Here is a 20,074-nt window from a genome sequence, read left to right on the forward strand (position 1 = left end):
AGTAGCTACAAGACGGAATGTTAAGATGAACATTATAGAATATTATATGTGCATAAGGAAGAAACTGTTGTCTAAAATGTTAGAATAGTAAAAATTGTAAAATGATATTTGTTTTGATTACTTCACAAACTACTTGATGGGGTCAGATTAAGGCTGAAAGTAAAAAGGCCTAAATCAGGGCTAATGTGCATGTATGTGAATGCACAGAGTGTGGTTAATAAGATTGGTGAACTACAGGCACATGATGACAATTGGAATTATGAGATTGTTGCTATAACAGAGATCTGGCTCAAAGATGGGCAGGACTGGGCATTAAATATTCTTGAGTATAAGGAAAGGAAGAAAAGTGTAGGGGAGCGGTAGGGGCAGTATTGATTAAAGCTGGCATTACGGTTCTGGAGAGAGAGGATGTTCCAGAGGAGTCAAGGATGGAATCTCTCTGGCTAGATGGAATGAATGAAAAAGGTGCACTAACATTAATCAGTGTAGTATATAGTGGAAGAGATGTAGAGAAACAAATTTGCAAAGAAATTACAGAGATACAAGAATTATAGAGTAATTATAATGGGGGACTTCAATTATTCAAATATAGACTGGGATAGGAATAGTGCAAAGGAACAAGAGGGGCGAGAATTCCTGGAATGTGTTCAGGGCAATTTTCTGCAGCAGTATGTTTCCAGTCCAACGAGAGGGAAGGCACTGTTAGACCTAGTTCTAGGGAATGAGTCGGCCCAAGTGGATCAAATATCAGTGGGAAACCATTTAGGGGACAGCAACCAATGTATCATAAAGTTTAAGTTGGTCATGGAAAAGAACAAGGAACAATCCAGAGCAGGGATAGTTAACTGGGTGAAAGCCAGCTTCGATGGGATGAGAATGCACCTGAGTTGGAATCAAATGTTGGCAGAAAAGATGGTGGCTCTCCGGTAGCTGTAGGGCTGCAGCATCTTCTGCTCCTCAGATGTCCACCATCTGAGCAAGGCCCTAATGGTAAGTCCCGACTTCTGCATGTCACACTTGTCCAGTTGTGTTCTGGGCTGGTGTGTTTCCCTGCCGCCCGGTGCAAAGTGGGTTCACAACTGGCCCCCATGGGATTGCCGTTCTGCCATGGCGGACACTATCGGTGGCGTGAAACCGATTTCTGGCCGCCTCACCATATTGTTCCCCCCAGCCCAGCATGATGCCCATCGCCAACAGGACTGGAAAATTCTGGCCAGAGGTCCTTGTGACCAAGCATGCAATGATCTCTTTCAAGCTAAGCATGTGCAGAACTCACACAGATAGGGAGCTGGCTAAATCATCCCTAGAAATATTCTCATTAATACAGATTCACCTGCTGTTAGATTTGACACAACTGTAATTTTGATGAATGAGATTATCGTCTAATAAAGATAATAGGCCAGATTTTCAATGTGAGGTCATGAACCTGATACCCGGATGAATTCTGGATCCCAACCTGCACCCGAGCTGCGTCGATCTCACAATATTTTTAAATATAAACGGCCTAATTGCTGGGCACCCAATTAGAGACATCGGGCGCTACCAGGAGGCAGGAGCTCTCTGCCTGGCGCCAGTAGGCAAGGCAGGCAGCAGACAAGTTGGGGGTTGCTGCTACCTTGCAGATTACAGCAGGCAGTTCCTCGAGGTGGAGTGGAAAGTGGCCGTAGACAAGAAGATAAGGAGCAGTGCTGGTACCAGCGTTAGTTGGACCCACAGAATAAGATTTAAAGACTAATGCAAAGCAATTTACCAGGGCCCACAGCAAATCTAACAGCTGTACACAAACATGCTTGAGACTATTCACTAGAAAAACATTTAACAATTCCAAACTTGAAGTGACAGGTGCCTTAACAAATTCCTTAAGGGGCCTTAATTGGCGGTAATTGTGTTTGCCGCTCCCTCCTCCTGCCAACCCTGTAAAAATACAAACCTGTCCCAGAGGTGTTGGGGACCCAAGACAACCTCTTGAACCATGATTATTAATTCCTGCCCATACTGGGTTCCAACCCACTGCCCTTGAAAATCGCGGCCCAAAATGCTCTTATTCAGGCATTGTAAATCAGTGGTCATGGTGTTATCCCCGTATTGTTATAAAACACTGATTGATCATCATGAGCAACACCAAAAGACAACCGTTAAAGAAATTACATATATTTTGTGCAAACTTTACATACCTGTTCTGAAAATCCAGAAGTTCGTTATTGATTTTTTCAATATCTAATTCACTCCACAAAATGTCATTGTAACCACTGACATTATCAATGACTGAATTATAAAGACCATACAATTTCTGAAGTAATGTGAGCTCACGCTTGATTCTCAGCAAGTCAGGATATTCTATTTCACAACACAAATAAAAACATTTTATTCCCAAAAACGGATATTTCATAAAACCATTTTTTTCTGTATTTTATCCTTAAATGTTTTAATGCAAATGCTGTCCTATCATATATAAATCATTAGATACTGCAACATATTAACTCAAATTCTCTTTGCAGAGAGAAAGTTATTTTACTCAATTATAGCACGAGGCACGGCACATATTTTGCTTAAACTGTAAAACACTAAGCAACAGACATATTAATAGAGAGAGAAAATTGTTACCAATAACAGGTAGCCCAAAAAGCTCCTCTCCTCCAGAATAAGTGTTAAATTTCCGCCAGAGCTCATCAAAGCTTGTCTGGAAGATCTGCAGCCTGTCATTAGCTTCTCCAGGTAGAAGGCCTTCAACACCAGGGCCTCTGTGGTGAGAAATCGCATAATAACACAAGTTACAACATTTTCTCAGCCACACCTGGACACCACTCACAATAGTTTGGAAAATATAAGGACTGACAAACTGTCCAGAAGGTTATGACTATAGCTTTCTTTATCTTTAAGGATTCTTCCTTAATTTGAAGGTAAATCAAACAATCCACAGAGAGTAATTCACTATAGTTGGTCCAGTCCATCTTTCAATTGTACTGATCCTTAAACAGGATGATGAGAAAATCTCAATTTCCTGACAGGAATCATCCCAAAATACCTAATGCATTATTACCCAAATATTCACCAAGGATTCTGAAAGACATAGGCGTTTGACTCTCAATGCAACTTTGTTACAAAGGGAGCCACCATGTCCCCTGTGATGGCTTATATGACAAGCACGCTGCATGGTGTAGCATCAAGCCATACAAATCAATAAGGTCACAGATTTGATTCCTACTTTGCACTGAGGTATCTAACATCAGCAAGGTAGCAGTTTGCACACAATAATAAGGCTCAGTGTCCACTGCCTAGAGGGGAAAAAAAAACATCTTGCATGTATCTTTTCACATTCCTGCTGTTTATCTGTACTCAACATTTCATCAAAGCAGTTCTTACCCATATTGTTTCTGTCCCATTTTGGGATTGTTTGACCATATTTTCATAGGATGAATTTGAAAATAAGTTACATATAAGTGAAGTATTTTAAATTATAATGGGTACATATAGGTTTAAAATTCTCCTTATAGCCATATGCTACAGCCACTGAAAACACACTGGACTGGAACTTGCAGTCAGTGGCGAAGGAAGGACCTTCATCATTGGTAAGTTTCGCTGAGTGATCAAGCAATTTCTCTGGTGTGGATTTCACCTCTGTCACCATGCACTGGTAATGCAAATGATTGTAACGTTCTTTTCTGGTCATTCACAACATGGAGTGAATAGGGAGGTTACTTATTACTTGTAAGGTGCAAGGTACAATGCTAAAAGGGGTTCCTGGAGTACAAGTACACCAGTCACCAAAAATTGTGCCACAGCTTGGCAAGGCCATAGGAAAAGCAAACCAAACAGCAGGTTTTATTTCTAAAGGGATACAATTGAAAAGCAAGGAAATTATGCTAAACCTGTATCAAACCTTGGTTAGATCACATTCAAGAGTACTGCATGCAATTCTGATTGTTATATTATAGAAGGGGTATGATGGCACTGGAGAAGGCGCAGAGAAGATTTACAAGGTGATATTAGAAATTAGTGGGTATATGTACCAGGTAAGGATTGGCAAGCTGTGTCTCTTCTCCCTTGAAAAAGGAAGGCTGAGGGGTGACCTAATATAGATCTTTAAAACTATGAAAGTTTTGATAGATTGGATACAGACAGAATGTTTTCTCTTCTGGGGAATAGCATAACTAGAGGCCCTCAATATAGATAGTCGCCAAGAAATCCAATAGAAAATTCATAAGACACTTCTTCACCCAAAGAGTGGTAAGAATGTGGAACCTGCTACTGCAGGGAGTGGTTCATATGAATAGTTTAGATGCATTGAAGGGTAAACTAGACAAGCATATGATAGGTAAAAACAGGAAATGCTGGAAAAACTCAGCAGGTCAGGCAGCATCTGTGGAGAGAGAAAAACAGTTAACGTTTCGCATCCGTATGACTCTTCTTCAGAGCCAAAGGAGTGTTGTTAGGTTGCTTGTTTTATTGGCAGGTCTTCTGGTAAATTACTGAACGGGGAAGAAATTTCAGGGACAGTTTACTCACCTCACATGGTCAGAAGTAATAGAAAGAAGAGAAAAATCCATGTTCAAAGTCAGTCAACAAGGCCTAGAAGGGTTTCTAGTGCCAACCAACCTTAGTCTGCTTCAATGCTGGGACAGACTAAAATGTAGTACCATTTAGCTCAGTAACTGGAACAGGGCTGCTTTCTTTATTATTCTTCTGATTCTTAAAGAAGAGGTTGAAGCTAAGTCACTTATGATTATAATTGTTAAGCTGTATATTCACTTGATGGCTGTAAAGTAAAGCAGCTCAATGATCCATATCTCTGCTTTCAGTCCTCTTACTGAAACATTAGGGAAGCACATGTGAGGCACATGTTAAAAAGACATGATATCCTGCCCAGGTCTCAAAGGAGGCCTATTATTACATCCAGGTTTCTCTATCATATGTTGAGATATTAGGAAGCGCAGGCACACTCCTAAATGCAAGGTTTAGTGGCTGCTTACTGAGTGACTCACATTGCTAGCTCTATATATATGAGACAGACTCACAATTTGTAACACCTTCTAGAGGAGAATGTACTATATATGCTTTATACTAAAAAGGAATTCAGAAACATCTCTTTACATCTCTGATGCCAGATGAGATCCTCATTGGCCTTGTCCACCAGCTGTCATTGATTAGAAGACCCTTAGGGAGCTGATGATATCTTTTAGCACAGTCCCTGTTAAGTTGTACTATGACTACAGTAAAATGTGAAAGGGATTCATTAGGAAAGAAAGAAAAGCTCATGATCAGCTTTTTGAAAAATTAAATTGATTTAATCAAGTGACACTGCCACTCACCCCGCCCCTCTGCCCACCCTCATGTCATTACAGCATATCTACTACACTTCAGATTCCAGTAGGAGGAATGTTGTCTAACTATAAATCCATTAAAGTAGGAAAGTGGTGTGATCTGCAAGAGGTAAGTCATATTAAATTGACAGTCCTTTCTCTGAGAATGTTTTTTACATTACATGATATTGTTCTGTTTCCTATTACATAATGTTTTCCTCCATCACTTACTTTGTATCATAGTCTTGGTAAAAATTCTGAACATCAGTTTGGAAGATTTTTACCCTTTCTCGTAGATCTGTCTTCATTGCAGGCTCCACTTTTAAAAGTGTACTCTGTATCTGCATGACCTGTCACACACAAGTTTTGAATAGTTAGACAGCCATGAAGTGACAGGCATAAAACACAAATGCTAATTAATAATGATGATTCTCTCTGAATAATAAATCTTAATATCTTAGCCTTTCTTCAATATGCAAGTAGACTCACTTTGTCATTTACCAGTTTATTGTGTAGTTTTATTCTTGTAATGTCTGTTACCTGCTGTGAATGCTAATCCTGGGATTGAAAGTTATTACCAAAAGTACTGCACAGTTTTGTAGATATTTGGAAGTCAAGCAGTTTTGTGCATTAATATGATGCATATTTTTGTGTTCCTTAAATGCGTAAAGAAAGCAAACTTCAGATTTGCTCAGATGTTTACATTTCTTTTAAAGTAGATTTTTTGATTTGTCAATAATTTCTGTCTCTAGATTCCACAACAGAAGGCAAAATCCTAAAATGTTTCAAAGGGATGTAACAGAACAGGATACTCATCATCTCTAGCTTGAAAGGAAAAATCAGCATTTAATTTTTATCATTATGTGGAAGTTACTCTTTGATGGGGAATGAGAGTTTGAATCACGCTGTGTTTAATATTTCATTTATCCTATTGAACTGCTTTCCAAGTATCTCTGAGTGGTTTTTTTCTCTCTCTTCCTACTAAAACCATCCAACTTATTCTGTGGCAGTTTTATCAACAGGAAGGAAAAGCACGGGAGCTATATTAGATAGCCCCCGAAAACAGGCCTGGGAATTGTGATACACTATACAAGTATCATTTCAGCTGTTTATCACATGTTCAGCTATGTGAGGTTAAGACAGAACTCCAAAATGGCACCGCTGGTGTCAAATCAGCTTACACTGGGCAACAGCAGTGAATGAGCTGTTCCGGACAGTGTTAAATTGCCATTGGGCCCTATTAACATCATAGTTCCACGATTAGCAATTATGCATGAGGCTCCAGTCAGAGTCCAGTTGTACTAAACTTTTAGTCAACATAAACAGGGCAGGAAATGCAGCCACTCCATTTTCGTCCATACTCTCCGAGGAGGGAGAAATAAATATTACCTCCATCCACCCCGACACCGGCTCCCATACCTATGATTCAATTTCAATCAGGGATAAAAATAAGTCCTGCAATAGAACAGATATAAAATACCTATATAATGCACTCATTTACCGTTTTAATTGAATAATATATTGTATGGAATTCAATCTCCATTGCACCAGTTAAAGGCTAGAATTCCATGCAATAAAAATGAAATTTGACTTATTCAGTCATTTAAATCACAGGATCAAGGACCCTCCAGATAAGGATCCAGGCAAGCGTTAATAAAGGAGTTCAATGCCAGAAGCATAGCACCCAGGGCTTGCTTGCAATGCTGAAAGATCAATGACCTCAGCAAGGTTGTTGCAGTAGAAATTCTAACTCAGATCTCACACTCCGCTCTCCTCAGCTGTCCACCACCTGTTGCCCCACTTATTCACAGGCCTTCCCTCACCCATTTCCCTTTCCTCTCCACCAATTAGTGTGAAACACTACACAGTCCCTCCTTCTGCTGCTCCTCCCTCATGCCATACCTGCTTGTATCCTCATTGTTTCTTCCCTCACTTCCCCACATCTCTATCATCTTTCCCAGTGCATCCGCATTATTAACCTGAAATGCACATCTTCAAAACATCTCTTTCAGTTAACATTAACATGTTCCCTTCATTCTTACATGACTAGCACTTAACACAAGGGGACTGATATATGCAGCAGGAAGAAGGACCTACATATATGTCGTTACCACTCGAGGAGGAGGTTCTAGGCATGGGCATGGGGTAAGTCAGGCCTGAGGCCATTTGCAAATTTGTGGGAAGAATTGGTTTCAATTCATGGGGCACTGGCATCAGTACTCATGGGAGAGTGGGCCACTCCATTGGGCTCCACTTGAACAGGGCTGGTATCAGCATCCTGGCCAGCCATATAACTAGGGCTGTGGACAGGGCTTTAAACTAACAGAGATGGGGTAGGGTTTGGGTGAAGGGAGACTTAGAAATCCAAAGAGAAAGGTCAAAGTATTGGAACAGTATAGTGATGTGGATAAAGTCAAACACAGTGGGCGGAATCATCCCAGGTTTGCGTTAACTGTGGTTGCAGGCGGGAAAAAGAACATTTTTCCCGTCGGCCGCAATGGCGGGTTTTCGCGCCGTATCATTCCAATCCTACTTTACTAATCATGCATTCCTGGGAAACACGCTATTCCAATGGTGGACAGGCTCTCATTCACCCGCCAAGCCGTCACCCCGCTGCTTCCTCACACCAGGCGCCATATTTAAAGTGCAGCCACGTGCACATCTCTCAGTGCTTCCAGCCCATGGCTGCTGCAAAGAAGACATTGCCCCGAAAGGCATGAAGAATGCAGCCCTCCAGTTTAATGATGCGTCCCTCAAGCACATTTTGGACACAGTGGAGGCCTGATGTGATGTCCTCTACCCCCACTCTGGCCACAGGATGGGAAGAAACATTACTAATCCAGCATGGGAGGCGGTGGTGGCGGATACCAGCCCTGTTCAAGTGAAGCCCAATGGAGTGGCCCACTCTCCCATGAGTACTGATGCCAGTGCCCTATGAATCGAAACCCCTTCTTCCCACAAATTTGCAAATGGCCTCAGGCCTGACTCACCCCATGACCATGCCTAGGACCTCCTCCTCAAGTGGTAACAGGACATATATGTAGGTTCTTCTTCCTGCTGCATATATCAGTCCCCTTATGTTATGTACTAGTCATGTAAGAAAGGAAAGGAAATGTTAATGTTACCTTAAAGCGATGTTTTGAGGATGTGTATTTCATGGTTAATAATGTGGTTGCACTGCAGAAGAGGACAGCAACCCAGTGCCCCAACAGGATGAATGGTCTCATCCATTCTGCCAAGGTAAATCACTCTTCTCATCACTCTCAACTCACACACTCACAAACCGATCACACATCCAAAGGGGTCTCACACTTCAAAGGACAACACCACTAACTCTCACACACACCCTCACATCTTCCTCAAGCTCATATTCTCTGGAGCTCATCCTCGTCCTGTCCATGGCTCCGCTCACCACACAGTGCATTCCACGCAGTGCCATGTGCCCTGCTCACACCTTCTCCGTCTGTTTTCAAGCAGGAGAAGCTGGCTCACAACAGCAGGGAGAGGTCCCAGACCGGGCGTGGAGTGGCCCACATTAGACATCTCACTCATTTTGAGGAGTGTGCCATCGCACTGACTAGTGAGGATGTGAATTGTGCCTGCGGCGATGGTGAGGTCAATGGTGAACACCTTTGTGAAGACCCTGCGTTACAACATTGCTCTCTCAACGCAAATGTGAATGCTCTCTCTCCTGCTTTTGACTCTGCTGCCACACACTAATTACCTTTACTTTGATTCACAGGGAACTCTGCCAAGCAACCGACACCCTTGGCCAGCCAGTCCCTCAGCTCTATCCACTCCCTCACCTCCAGTCAAGAGGGCATCTCCTCCATTGAAGACATGGAAATAAGCAGCCTGGAAGACCCATCACAGAGCCTTACCCACACCCTCCACCAACGCAAAGACACACACCTCTGTGGGACCTAGACCTAGAGCAGACTTGGGTCAACAATCTGGTGGTCACTCCATGGATACATGTCCGCAGCAGGACAGGTACAGCCAAGCTCCCTGGCACTTGGAGGACTGCAGAAGAAGAGACATTTGTGAGGTCTGAGTCAGATGACGAGCCTCTGGATTTGGCCTTCCAACTCATCCTGGAGAGTCAGCAGAAGGTGGGGGAACATCACACAGAGCTGTTGGAAGCCCTCAACAAAGTGGCACGTGAGTTGGAGGAGTGTGTCCGCCTGCTCTCTGATGAAGTGGTGCTCAAATGCGCTTGTATGGAGGTCTCCATGGGGAGGATGGCGGACATCTTCCTCTCCCAAACACTTCTGGGCCTTCCTCTCCACCCCCTCGACCATTATCTGTTCTTAACATTCCCTCAACGATGACTTTCCAGCTTCTGTGAGCTGCTTTGTGGTGGACCCGTGCCCATCAGAATCCACCCAATATGCGATGGACGTTCCTCCAAGATCCTGTTACCATCAGGTTCCAGAATCTTCTGCTTCTCAATGTCCGTGATGTGAATAAGGCCCTGGTGATAATATCTGACTTCTGCACGTCACACTTGTCAAGACGTGTTTGCACTGGCATGTTTTCCTGATGGCATGGGGGAATGATTCTGGTAAACTGGCCTTATAGTGATATGTAAATATATTAGAGTCGTAGAGTCATAGAGGTCTACAGCACAGAAAAAGGCCCTTCGGCCCATCAAGTCTGCACCGGTCAAACAAGTACCTAGCTATTCTAATCCCACTTTCCAGAACTAGGCCCGTAGCCTTGTATGCCATGGCATCGTAAGTGCACATCCAAATACTTCTTAAATGTTATGAGGGTTTCTGCCTCTATCACCCTTTCAAGCAGTGAATTCTAGATTCTACTCCCGCTCTGACCGCAGGATGGGCAGTGGTGTGACCAACCAGGCTTGGGAGGCAGTGGCAGTGGTGATCAGTCCCAGTGCTGCACAGAAAAGGTTGGCCATCCAATGCAGATAGAGGATGAATGATTTCATCTGTGCTGCCAGGGTGTGGCAACCATCTCAGCACTCTAAACTCACACACTCAAGCCCATCACACATTCACTGGCATCTCACTCACTGCCAGCTCAAGTGACATCACCACCCATTCTCACACACATACTCTCACATGTCCATCTGGCCTCATCTCCTCTGGTGATTGCCTCCTCAGCCCTTACCATCTTGAGGCTACTTGCAATGATCAACATGTGCCCCCACACACACCCTGGGATATCCTCCTTCCCCAGCCCTCGTCCTGCAGCCTCTTCCTTTACCTGAGGCCATTTGTCCCCCTTCCTGAAACAAGACCTTGCCCTGCAGCCACTGAAAAGCCACTCACATATGGCTAATCTGGAAGGTAGACACCTGCCATGAGCCCCCCTAAAAGTGATGTGGATGAAGTCTGTGAAGCCTGGTGCTGATGACTGTGACTGAAGCAGGGTAGGCAAACACACCTTGAAGTTCCGAGCAAAGCGCAGCTTGCCAGATGCACATCACTTACGTGTTGTTGTGAAACACATTGGCGTGTTTTCCCACCGACGAGGGTGGGCGATCCAACAAGGGCGGGGGACAATTCTGGTGGGCTGGCCTAATAATGATATGCAGATGTATTTCAATGAGGTTCCCGACGTCCAATGGTGGGAAATATGGCCCGCCATCGGCGCGTTGAGCGAACGATCGCAAACTGGTTTCACGCTGTTGTGAAACTGATTGCGCCATATTGTTCGCTCACACCACTGAACACGCCTGACGCCGGCGGGCATGGAAAATCCCGGCCCACATCTGGAGTACTGTGTGCAGTATTGGTCTCCTAATTTAAGGAAGGATGTAAATGTATTCGAAGCAGTTCAGAGAAGGTTTACTAAAATAATACCTGGAATGGGCAGGTTGTCTTAGGAGGAAAGCTTGGACATGCTAGGTTTGTATCCACTGGAGTTTAGAAGAGTAAGAGGCAACTTAATTGAAAGGTCCTGAGGAGTCTTGACAGTCTCGAAGTGGAGAGGATGTTTCCTCTTGTGGGAGAATCTAGAACTAGGGGTCATTTTTTCAAAATAAGGGGTCACCCATTTAAGAGACAGATGAGGAGAAATTGTTTTTCTCTCAGAAAGTAATCAGTCTTTGGAACTCTCTTCCTCAAAAAGTAGTGGAAGCAGAATCTTCGAACATTTTTAAGACAGGGGTAGAAAGATTCTTGATAAACAAGAGGGTGAAAGATTAGTGGGGGTTGGTGGGAGGTTACAATCAGATCAGCCATGATCTTATTGAATGGTAGGGCATGCCCGAGGGGCTGAGTGGCCTACTCCTGCTCCTAATTCGTATGATTACCAATCACACCCAAATCCTTTTCCTTGGATCTCTCCTTTTTGTTTTACTAACATTTACTGTTATCTGTAGCTATGTGCTCAGCCCCACATTTAATCAAATTAATATCCATCTGTCATATCTCAACCCATCTGTATCGCTGGTCCAAATTGGTCTGAAGATAGTGAACCTCTTCTTCCCTTGTTACTTGCCAAAACTTCTCTTTTGTTCTTAATGGTATTGCAAAGCATTAGAACAGCATCTTGGAGTGCTGGGTCATGAGTATACAGTTATAATTCCTGTCACTTCTTATTTCTCAATTCCAGGGCCTCCCCTATTGGAAGACATTCAGCAGATATTTCTCTACTGGGAAAAATATTCACCCCCAACAGAAAAGAACAATGAGCCCAATTGTTCCTTTCCTTACATTTGATTTGTTGTTCCTGCTAAGTGGAAAAGTACGCCCAAATAATAAATTGGTTTATTCTTAAAATGCTTTAGATAACTATGAATTCAAAAAGTAATATCCTAATCCAAATACTTGCACATTCTTGTATATCTGGAGTTTTATTTCTAGGGGGTACCTGTGCATTTATGTTCTTCCAGACATAAGATAGTCCATCAACTCTCTCAGCATTTCCATCTTGAAAAAGCAACTCATGCTTATTTAGGAGGGCATATGTTTCTTCAATAGGTTCAATGGTCATATCAATCTTTATCTCAGCATCCCTAATTTCTTTCAGTGCTGCCATGGCTCCACGAACATCATCCAAATCATTTATTGGTCGATTCAGTTGTTTGCTGAGATTTTCAATAAAGGAATAAATCTCATCCATTTCCGTAGCAGTTTTTCTGTTTAAGGCTGTGCCAAAGGCTCTCTTCCATGAGCGGCATTCCTGCACCAATGCTAGCTTCAAATGCTGTGTGTCAAATTGAACTGAGCCCACTTCATAACAAGAGGGTAACTCATCAATCTGAGCCTCCAATTTCTATATTAAGTATAGAACAACAAGTGTTACATTTGTTTAATAAAAAAAGTGCATCAGTGTTTAATCCATGATAACAGAAAGATGTTTTATACATACAGAGTAATAGGTAATTTGCTCATTGAATTCAGAGAGGATTGGTTTTGAATCCATGAATTCCTTCACTTTGTCTGCAGGATCCTGAATAAAAAATAAAATTCATAATAATGTCAGAAAATGTTTAGTAATTGACTCCACACAGCGAAAGTGACAGCATAATAACTTCCTTTGAAACACTATATAAATCGATATGTAGCAGTCTTAAAACACTCACAACACCAAGATGAATGATGCGAGAGTAGTGTACATTGGCAGTTCCAATGTGTTCAGGTTAATCCTGGCATATTCTAATAAAACAGTTTGGTGATATAACAATTCCATCTTTTAACCCTTACATTCCTCAGAATGTCAGGAATCTTTGTTTTTTATAATGGTAATTTTTCAACCAACTTTTCAATGAAAATATTTCAGTAAGATTGTATAAAATCAGAAGCTGATTTTCGTTTTAAAGGTAAAATATAATTGTGTCACATTTTCTCTGTTTATTCTGCACATTTTGAGTAAATACTCAGTCTCAGTAAATACGAAAGAAAGTAACCATCGTACCTACATGTTTCAGAAAGGGTCATGTATGAATGAACCAAGTGGTTCTGGTACTGTTTCATTCATGCAACCAGAAAACTCCAGATTCAAAAGCATGATCTACGGTGAGTTAGCAGATCTCAGCAACCGTAATGTTACCAGGTTAAAGAGAACATAAGAAAATGTTGACCAGGTTTTATCTCATGGTAAGTACATATTGACCCCAGAGGAAGTCAGCATGTGTGGATGCATCATAAAGATGAAATCGTGACACAGCCATAATGACCATCATTGATCCAATGGGCCATATTTGATCATCTACAGGGTTCACAAATGAATAATGGCCATATGCACAAGGCTCCAGAAGGCTACTGGCACTCAATATACTGAAAATTGTCCTGATCCTATCTGTGATCCACCCATATTAACCTGCTATGTCTGAGCTTTCAATAGTTGCAAAACTGGCTCCTAAGTTTGCTTTTTAGCCAATTAGAACAGTTCTTTTTAAAAATTCACCTCTCTGAGAAAAAAGGGTAATGAGAAACAGGAGAAATAGAATCAACTCATAAGAAAAATCTTTAACATTTAATTAGTTAGAGAAAATAGTTAAAAAGTTTGACTAGTTAGAATAATTAAGCTTGGATAATATAAATAAGGAATAAATAGTGGCCCAGAACTTGCACACTCCCCAGTGTCGGATTTGGGGGTACCCCAAAGACGTGCTGAGGAATCCCTTCGGCAAGTTCCCAGACAAGGGTTTGCACAGCAATTGCCCCGAAACGCTAACTTTCTCTAGACAATTGTGCTGCTCTGGGAACCATCCGAAAATGCAGTTTAAATCACAAACTTCAATGGTTCTGCTGGGGTTATACCAATAGTTATCCAGAAGAAATTAGAAGAATTGAAGCCTCTTCTAACTTCTGGGTAACTATTATAAAGGTCCAGACCAATCTCACAGGATGACCCCACTCCCCTACACCCCCCCTCACGGGACTCCCTCCCTTCACCCCACGACCTCCAACAACCCTACCTCCCCCCCAACCTAGACCTCGGATCCCCCGACCTCCGAGCGCCCCCACCTCCCGTCCGACCTCCGGACCCTCCCCACTCTCCGGACTGCACCCCCCACCTCCAGGCCCCCCCTCGACCTTGGACCACCCGACATCGGGACCTCCCACCCAGAGCTCAAGAAAACCACCCCCTCCTGATGTCGGGGCATCCCCATCCCCCAACCTCAAGACACCAAACCCCCACTGACCTCGGGGCACCCCTCCCCTCTTAGCCTTGGGACACCAACATCACCCCCCGACCTCAGGACACCCCCCCCCCACCCCCTCTCCCACCCCCCTCCGCCCGACCTCAGGACAGCACCCCCACCCAACCTTGGGACATTCCCTCCCAGACCTCAGGACGCTATCTATCCCGCCGACCTCAGGGCACCCCAATCCTCAAATCCTATCTACTTACCTTAGGCACTTACCTTCCCTTGGCCTGTCAATTTCCCTGGCCCTTTAAACTTACCTGCTTTACGGCAGCAAATGCTGCAAAAAAGGGGGCTTGGCTTCCTTGAATACAATGGATCTACACTTCGCTGGGGCCTGTGAGGAGTCTTTCGAGTCTGACAAGTGGAAGTAGCAACGAAATTTTCAAGACCAGTTAAGTGTGCATTTATTTCTTCTAATTTATGTGGGCCAGTGCTTTCCAACACTAGTCGGAAGTTACGGCCCAGTGTGAATGAGAGCGAGAAGGAAAGACGTAACAGGGTTATTAGAAAAAAGCATTTACATCTTTTCCGCTTTTGTTGTAATAGTTCCATATTACACCAGTGCCTGTGATACACTGGCATGTATCCTGTCTTGAAAGAATGTGAAAACACTTTTTGACCTGGGTGTGAATTTTAGTTCATCCAATGGAACGCCAATCGAAAGTGGGATCAGCTAGATATCAGGTAGCAATAGACCACTTGGCTGTAATATATGCCACTGAAAAGAAACATTGAAGCAAAAGAAGGTAGCGAAAGTTGTCAAATTAAGGATGCAAACTAGATCAATATCTATGCAGGGTAAACAAGCTCCTTACTACAAGGGTCCACATTGAGTAGTTGGAAATTATTGGGCATGAGAGTCAGAGGCTTTTTGATGGTTGTTGACTGGTGCCTTTTTTCTATGTACATGAACATAAAGGCCAGAATTTCATGAAGGGCCAGACAAGGAGATGCCAGAAAATGCTGAGGTGGCTCTGGCTGAGAGATAATTGCTATTTTTATCCTTATCAACATCATTATCATCACCATCACCTGTGTAAAATTCTAATGCTTGGTTATCAAAGATACTGCCACTGAACAGGGGTAAGCCAAGAGTTTTTCTAGATGAATTTGAAGGAGCAAAATAGTATTTTAAAAAAAAATCATTCTTGGCATTTGGGAAACTTGAATAAGGTTGGCATTTATTGCCAATCACTAGTTACCCCCACAATGTGTAGTGGGTCTTCTTCTTTAGCCATTACAGACTTTAAGCCAATGGCCCGCAATGCTCTTAGGAATGGAGTTCCAGGATTTTAATGCAGTAACAGAGGAATGGTGATGTACATCCAAGTCGCGATGATGTGTAATTTGAAGGGAAATTTGGAGGAGGTGATAACCTGTTGCCCTTTCCCTTCTAGAGGGTGTAGGTTACAGGTTTGGGAGTTTCTACAGAAGTAGCCATTGCAAATTGGTGCAGTACATCATGTATGTTGTACACACAGCAGCTATTGTATGCTAGCATTGGATGAGGTGGATGTTTAGGCTACTGGGTGAGGTACTGATCAACTAGACTGCTTCCAGGGCAATAGGAAAAACCAAGACCTCTTGGCAGTTGAAGCAGTTACTGTTACAGCATCACTCTCTCTCTCTCTCTCATGCATGCACATACACATGGACACACACAAATAGATGATACAAACTCACCTGATTCCACAAGTGGGAGAAGTGAGAGAAATTGTCAAGAATCTCTATTGCATCAGTCTTCAATGAGGAAACAATGGAACTGAGCTGGATCACGACCTTAGTGACATCCTTGTGTTCACTGATTTGTTTATCAAGAGATTTTAGCACCACCTGCTTACCAAGGATGCTATCATCACCCAGTTCTCGAGCAGCATTCTGTTCAATCTATGTATTGCCATGTAAAAATAAACAACAAATTTAAGCATGAAAACTAAACTCAAATATCTGGTAAATTATTGTCCTGTAAGCAAACAGAATATAATGCTTTCAAAAATTGAAGTAATTAAATACCAAACTAGAATGGAATCTAGTGGATACCTGTTGTTGTTTCAGATGAATATAGGCAAAGGACCAAAGAGGAATATCCTTAGACATGGACAGAATTACATTCACTGCTTTATTTAGGATAGCCTGTAGAATAAAATATGGATTGATAATAGAATACTGTTTGTAATTTACTAAAAATAACACAACAAAAGATTGGTTAACATAATTTTTAATTTGATATATTACACATCTATCCTGTGGAACACAGAATCTAATTTATAGGGCTAGAAACTCATTTGCCCTGATTTTTGGACACGGGGCCCGTTTTTTGTGACCTGCCCACGCGAGTTAGAAACAAGGTGGACAGCACATAAAATTTGTGCACCAATCCCATCTCCCTGATTCCCTGTAGCATGGCCACAAGCTGCCCTGATATCTGTTACACTGCTGGCATCCTCTGTGCACTGCAAGGGGCTGAGTAGCATTGTGAAGAAACCAGGTCCTCAAAACGACCTTTTCTTTTTAAAGGCATAACCCCTATAAAAGGAGAGTTGTAGCAATGCACTATTGCCTGCTGTATAATCACATCGGAGCATTGAAGGGGAAGGAGGATGGCACAGCAGGCAAAGGAAACAGCTCCCTGCTTTAGTGGTGCCTGGACACAGTAGTCAGAGAAGTGGAGGCCAAGAAGAAGGCCATGTTTCTGCTGGCAGACAGGAAACCATCAAGACTGGGCTTCCACAGGGAATGGGAGCACATGGCAATTGTAGTCAATGGCTAGATTGTCACCTCCAGGGCATGGGGCAGCAGTTCCAGAAAAGGTTTTAAGACCTCACTTGGGTGGTCAAGGTGAGCAATGGATCTGCACATCACATCTCATACCCACGACTCCATCCATCTCTCCCACTGCTCACTGCACAACACCGCACCACCACTCATCTAGCAGCACTCCTTGAATCTCAGGACTCAACCCCAATATCCGTATACTACACCTCACCAATATATACCTTCCAATCATGTCAGCTGTGCACACATACCTCTGTATGACTCTGCAAACCTACAGTTATTCAGCTATGGAAGGCACATTACCCAACTACACTGACACATGTCACTGACATTCTGCTTTCTCTTTTGCAGGAGTAGGTGACCTGCTATAGAATTGGTGGGAGACCAGCATGAAGGGATCCCTGCAGCGCTCTGGAGGAGATGATCCATAGGATTATGGGTAACAATGCCACAGATCCAGTGGCACCTTGCACTGCTGAGGCCATCCAGGATGATGGTAATTTGCTGCCTTACGCACCTTCTCCACTCACTCCTCACCTTCATCCTCAAAGTTGCCTTAAATGGAAACTGCAGAATGAGTGAGGGTGGAACTCGTACTTTACTCTCCTACCCTCCCTTTCCACGCCCCTACACTCCGCTTATATGTTTGTGCTTTCAGATTGTCAAAAGTTGTTGATTGGTCAGTCACTGCAGCCTCAGGTGAAAGGTGAGATCAAGAGTCTGAGGAAGAAGCACCATTCCTCGGCCTTATAATAGTAGCCACCAGCTCAGATATGGACACTGTGCATACTTTAGAACAGGCTTGTCCAATCTTGTTGCATGAGGGGGGACCACATTTCAATTTTTTTCACACTTGGAAGGAGGGGGGGCAGGAGCAATGAGTAAATTTCAGAAAGATAAGGGCCAGGCTTTTATGGCCCCTCCCACTCAGCGGGATATTACGGACCTGCTGAACTGAATGGAGATTTAAGTGGAGACATGTGTCTCAGGGAGCATTAACTGCGCGCACCCCCACACATGCACTCCTCCCACCCCGACAGCACTGAGTGCTGCAGCGTGCGTTTCAAGCTGGCTGGCCGTTAATTGGCCAGCCAGTGGGAAATCCATGTAGGGGACCGATCGTGGGCAGCGGTCAGCTGCAGGGCCACTCCTGGGCCCACCCGCTGCACCTGCTGAACGAGGGTAAAATTCTGCCCACTCACTCATTCACCGACCCTCACACAAACTCACCCACCCACCCACACTCACTCACCCACCCTCACACACACTCTCTCACTCACCCATCCTCACACATACTCACTCACTCCACCTTCACTCACTCACCCACCCTCACACATACTCACTCACCCACCCTCACACACCCTCACTTATTCACTCACCCAGCCTCACTCACTCACCCACCTTAACACACTCATTCATACATCCTCACACTCATTCACTCGCCCATTCTCGCACTCACACGCACTCACTCACCCGCCCTCACACACACTCACTCACCCACCCTCAATCACTCACACACACTCACTCACTCACCCTACCCTCACTCACTCACCCACCTTCACAGACACTCACTCACTCACCCACTCACCCCACCTTCACTCACTCGCCCAGCCTCACACACACTCACTCACCCCACCCTCACTCACTCATCCACCCTCATCCACCCTCACTCACACACTCACTCACCTATCCTCACACTCATTCACTCACCCACCCTCACACTCACACACACTCACTCACCCACGCTCATATATTCTGACTCATCCATCCTCACGCACATTTACTCACTCACCAACCTTCACACACACTCACCTTCACTCACTAAATTGGCTGGGGACATTGGGTTGGGTGCAATGTGAGTGGAGGAGAGACCTGGAGCGAGGCCTGAGGCCTATTGGCGCCCAAACCCAGTGGCCTGCTGAGAGGGTCGCCAAGAGCCAGGAGGGATGTGGTCGGAACCAGGATGGACACTGCCAGAGCCGGGCCAAAGTACCGGGAGACGTGGCAAAGCAGCCTGAGCCACATAAAATTGTGGAACTTCTGAAGCGATGTCCTGCAACCATCCTTTCAGCCAATTCGATTCACTCCACGTGATATCAGGGAACAGTTGAAGGCACTGGATACTGCAAAGGCTATGGGCCCTGACAATATTCCAGCAATAGTACTGAAAACTTATGCTCCATAACTTGTTACACCCCTAGCCAAGCTGTTCCAGTACCAGCTACAAAACTGGCACCTACCTGACTATGTGGAAACTTGCCCAGGTATGTCCTGTACATAAAAAGCAGGACAAATCCAACCCGGCCAATTACCGCCCCATCAGTCTACTCTTCATCATCAGTAAAGTAATGGAAGGGGTCATCAACAGTGCTATCAAGCAGCGCTTGCTTAGCAATAACCTGCTCACTGATGCCCAGTTTGGGTTCCGCCAGGGCCACTCAGCTCCTGACCTCATTACAGCCTTGGTTCAAACATGGACAAAAGAACTGAACTCCCGAGGTGAGGTGAGAGTGACTGCCCTTGACATCAAGGCAGCATTTGACCAAGTGTGGCATCAAGGAGCCCTAGCAAAACGGGAGTCAATAGGAATTGGGGAAATCTCACCACTGGTTAGAGTCATACCTAGCACAAAGGAAAATGGTTGTGGTTGTTGGAGGTCAGTTATCTCAGTTCCAGGGCATCACTGCAGGAGTTCCTCGGTAGTGTCCCAGGCCCAACCATCTTCAGCTACTTCATCAATGACCTTTCTTCCATCATAAGGTCAGAAGTGGGGATGTTCGCTGATAATTGCACAATGTTCAGCACCATTCGCAACTCCTCATATACTGAAGCAGTCCATGTCTCAAAGCAGCAAGACCTGAACAATATCTAG

The 20,074-nt window shown here is 44.0% G+C and overlaps 1 protein-coding gene across 1 annotated transcript in view; it reads right to left on the reverse strand.

Annotated features, from left to right (window-relative positions):
* The window catches only part of dnah5l (dynein, axonemal, heavy chain 5 like), a 465,990-nt gene that overhangs the window by 307,534 nt on the left and 138,382 nt on the right, over positions 1 to 20,074 (reverse strand). Inside the window, exons 25-31 of the mRNA XM_078535621.1 lie at positions 16,468 to 16,560; positions 16,111 to 16,314; positions 12,642 to 12,722; positions 12,141 to 12,545; positions 5,532 to 5,650; positions 2,605 to 2,741; positions 2,175 to 2,337 (exon numbers count right to left, since the gene is read on the reverse strand). Coding sequence (XP_078391747.1) covers positions 2,175 to 2,337; positions 2,605 to 2,741; positions 5,532 to 5,650; positions 12,141 to 12,545; positions 12,642 to 12,722; positions 16,111 to 16,314; positions 16,468 to 16,560 — 1,202 coding nt within the window. The remainder of the gene's footprint in view (positions 1 to 2,174; positions 2,338 to 2,604; positions 2,742 to 5,531; positions 5,651 to 12,140; positions 12,546 to 12,641; positions 12,723 to 16,110; positions 16,315 to 16,467; positions 16,561 to 20,074) is intronic.

Source organism: Cetorhinus maximus, chromosome 3 (genome assembly GCF_964194155.1).
Source record: "Cetorhinus maximus chromosome 3, sCetMax3.hap1.1, whole genome shotgun sequence".
Taxonomy (NCBI): domain Eukaryota; kingdom Metazoa; phylum Chordata; class Chondrichthyes; order Lamniformes; family Cetorhinidae; genus Cetorhinus; species Cetorhinus maximus.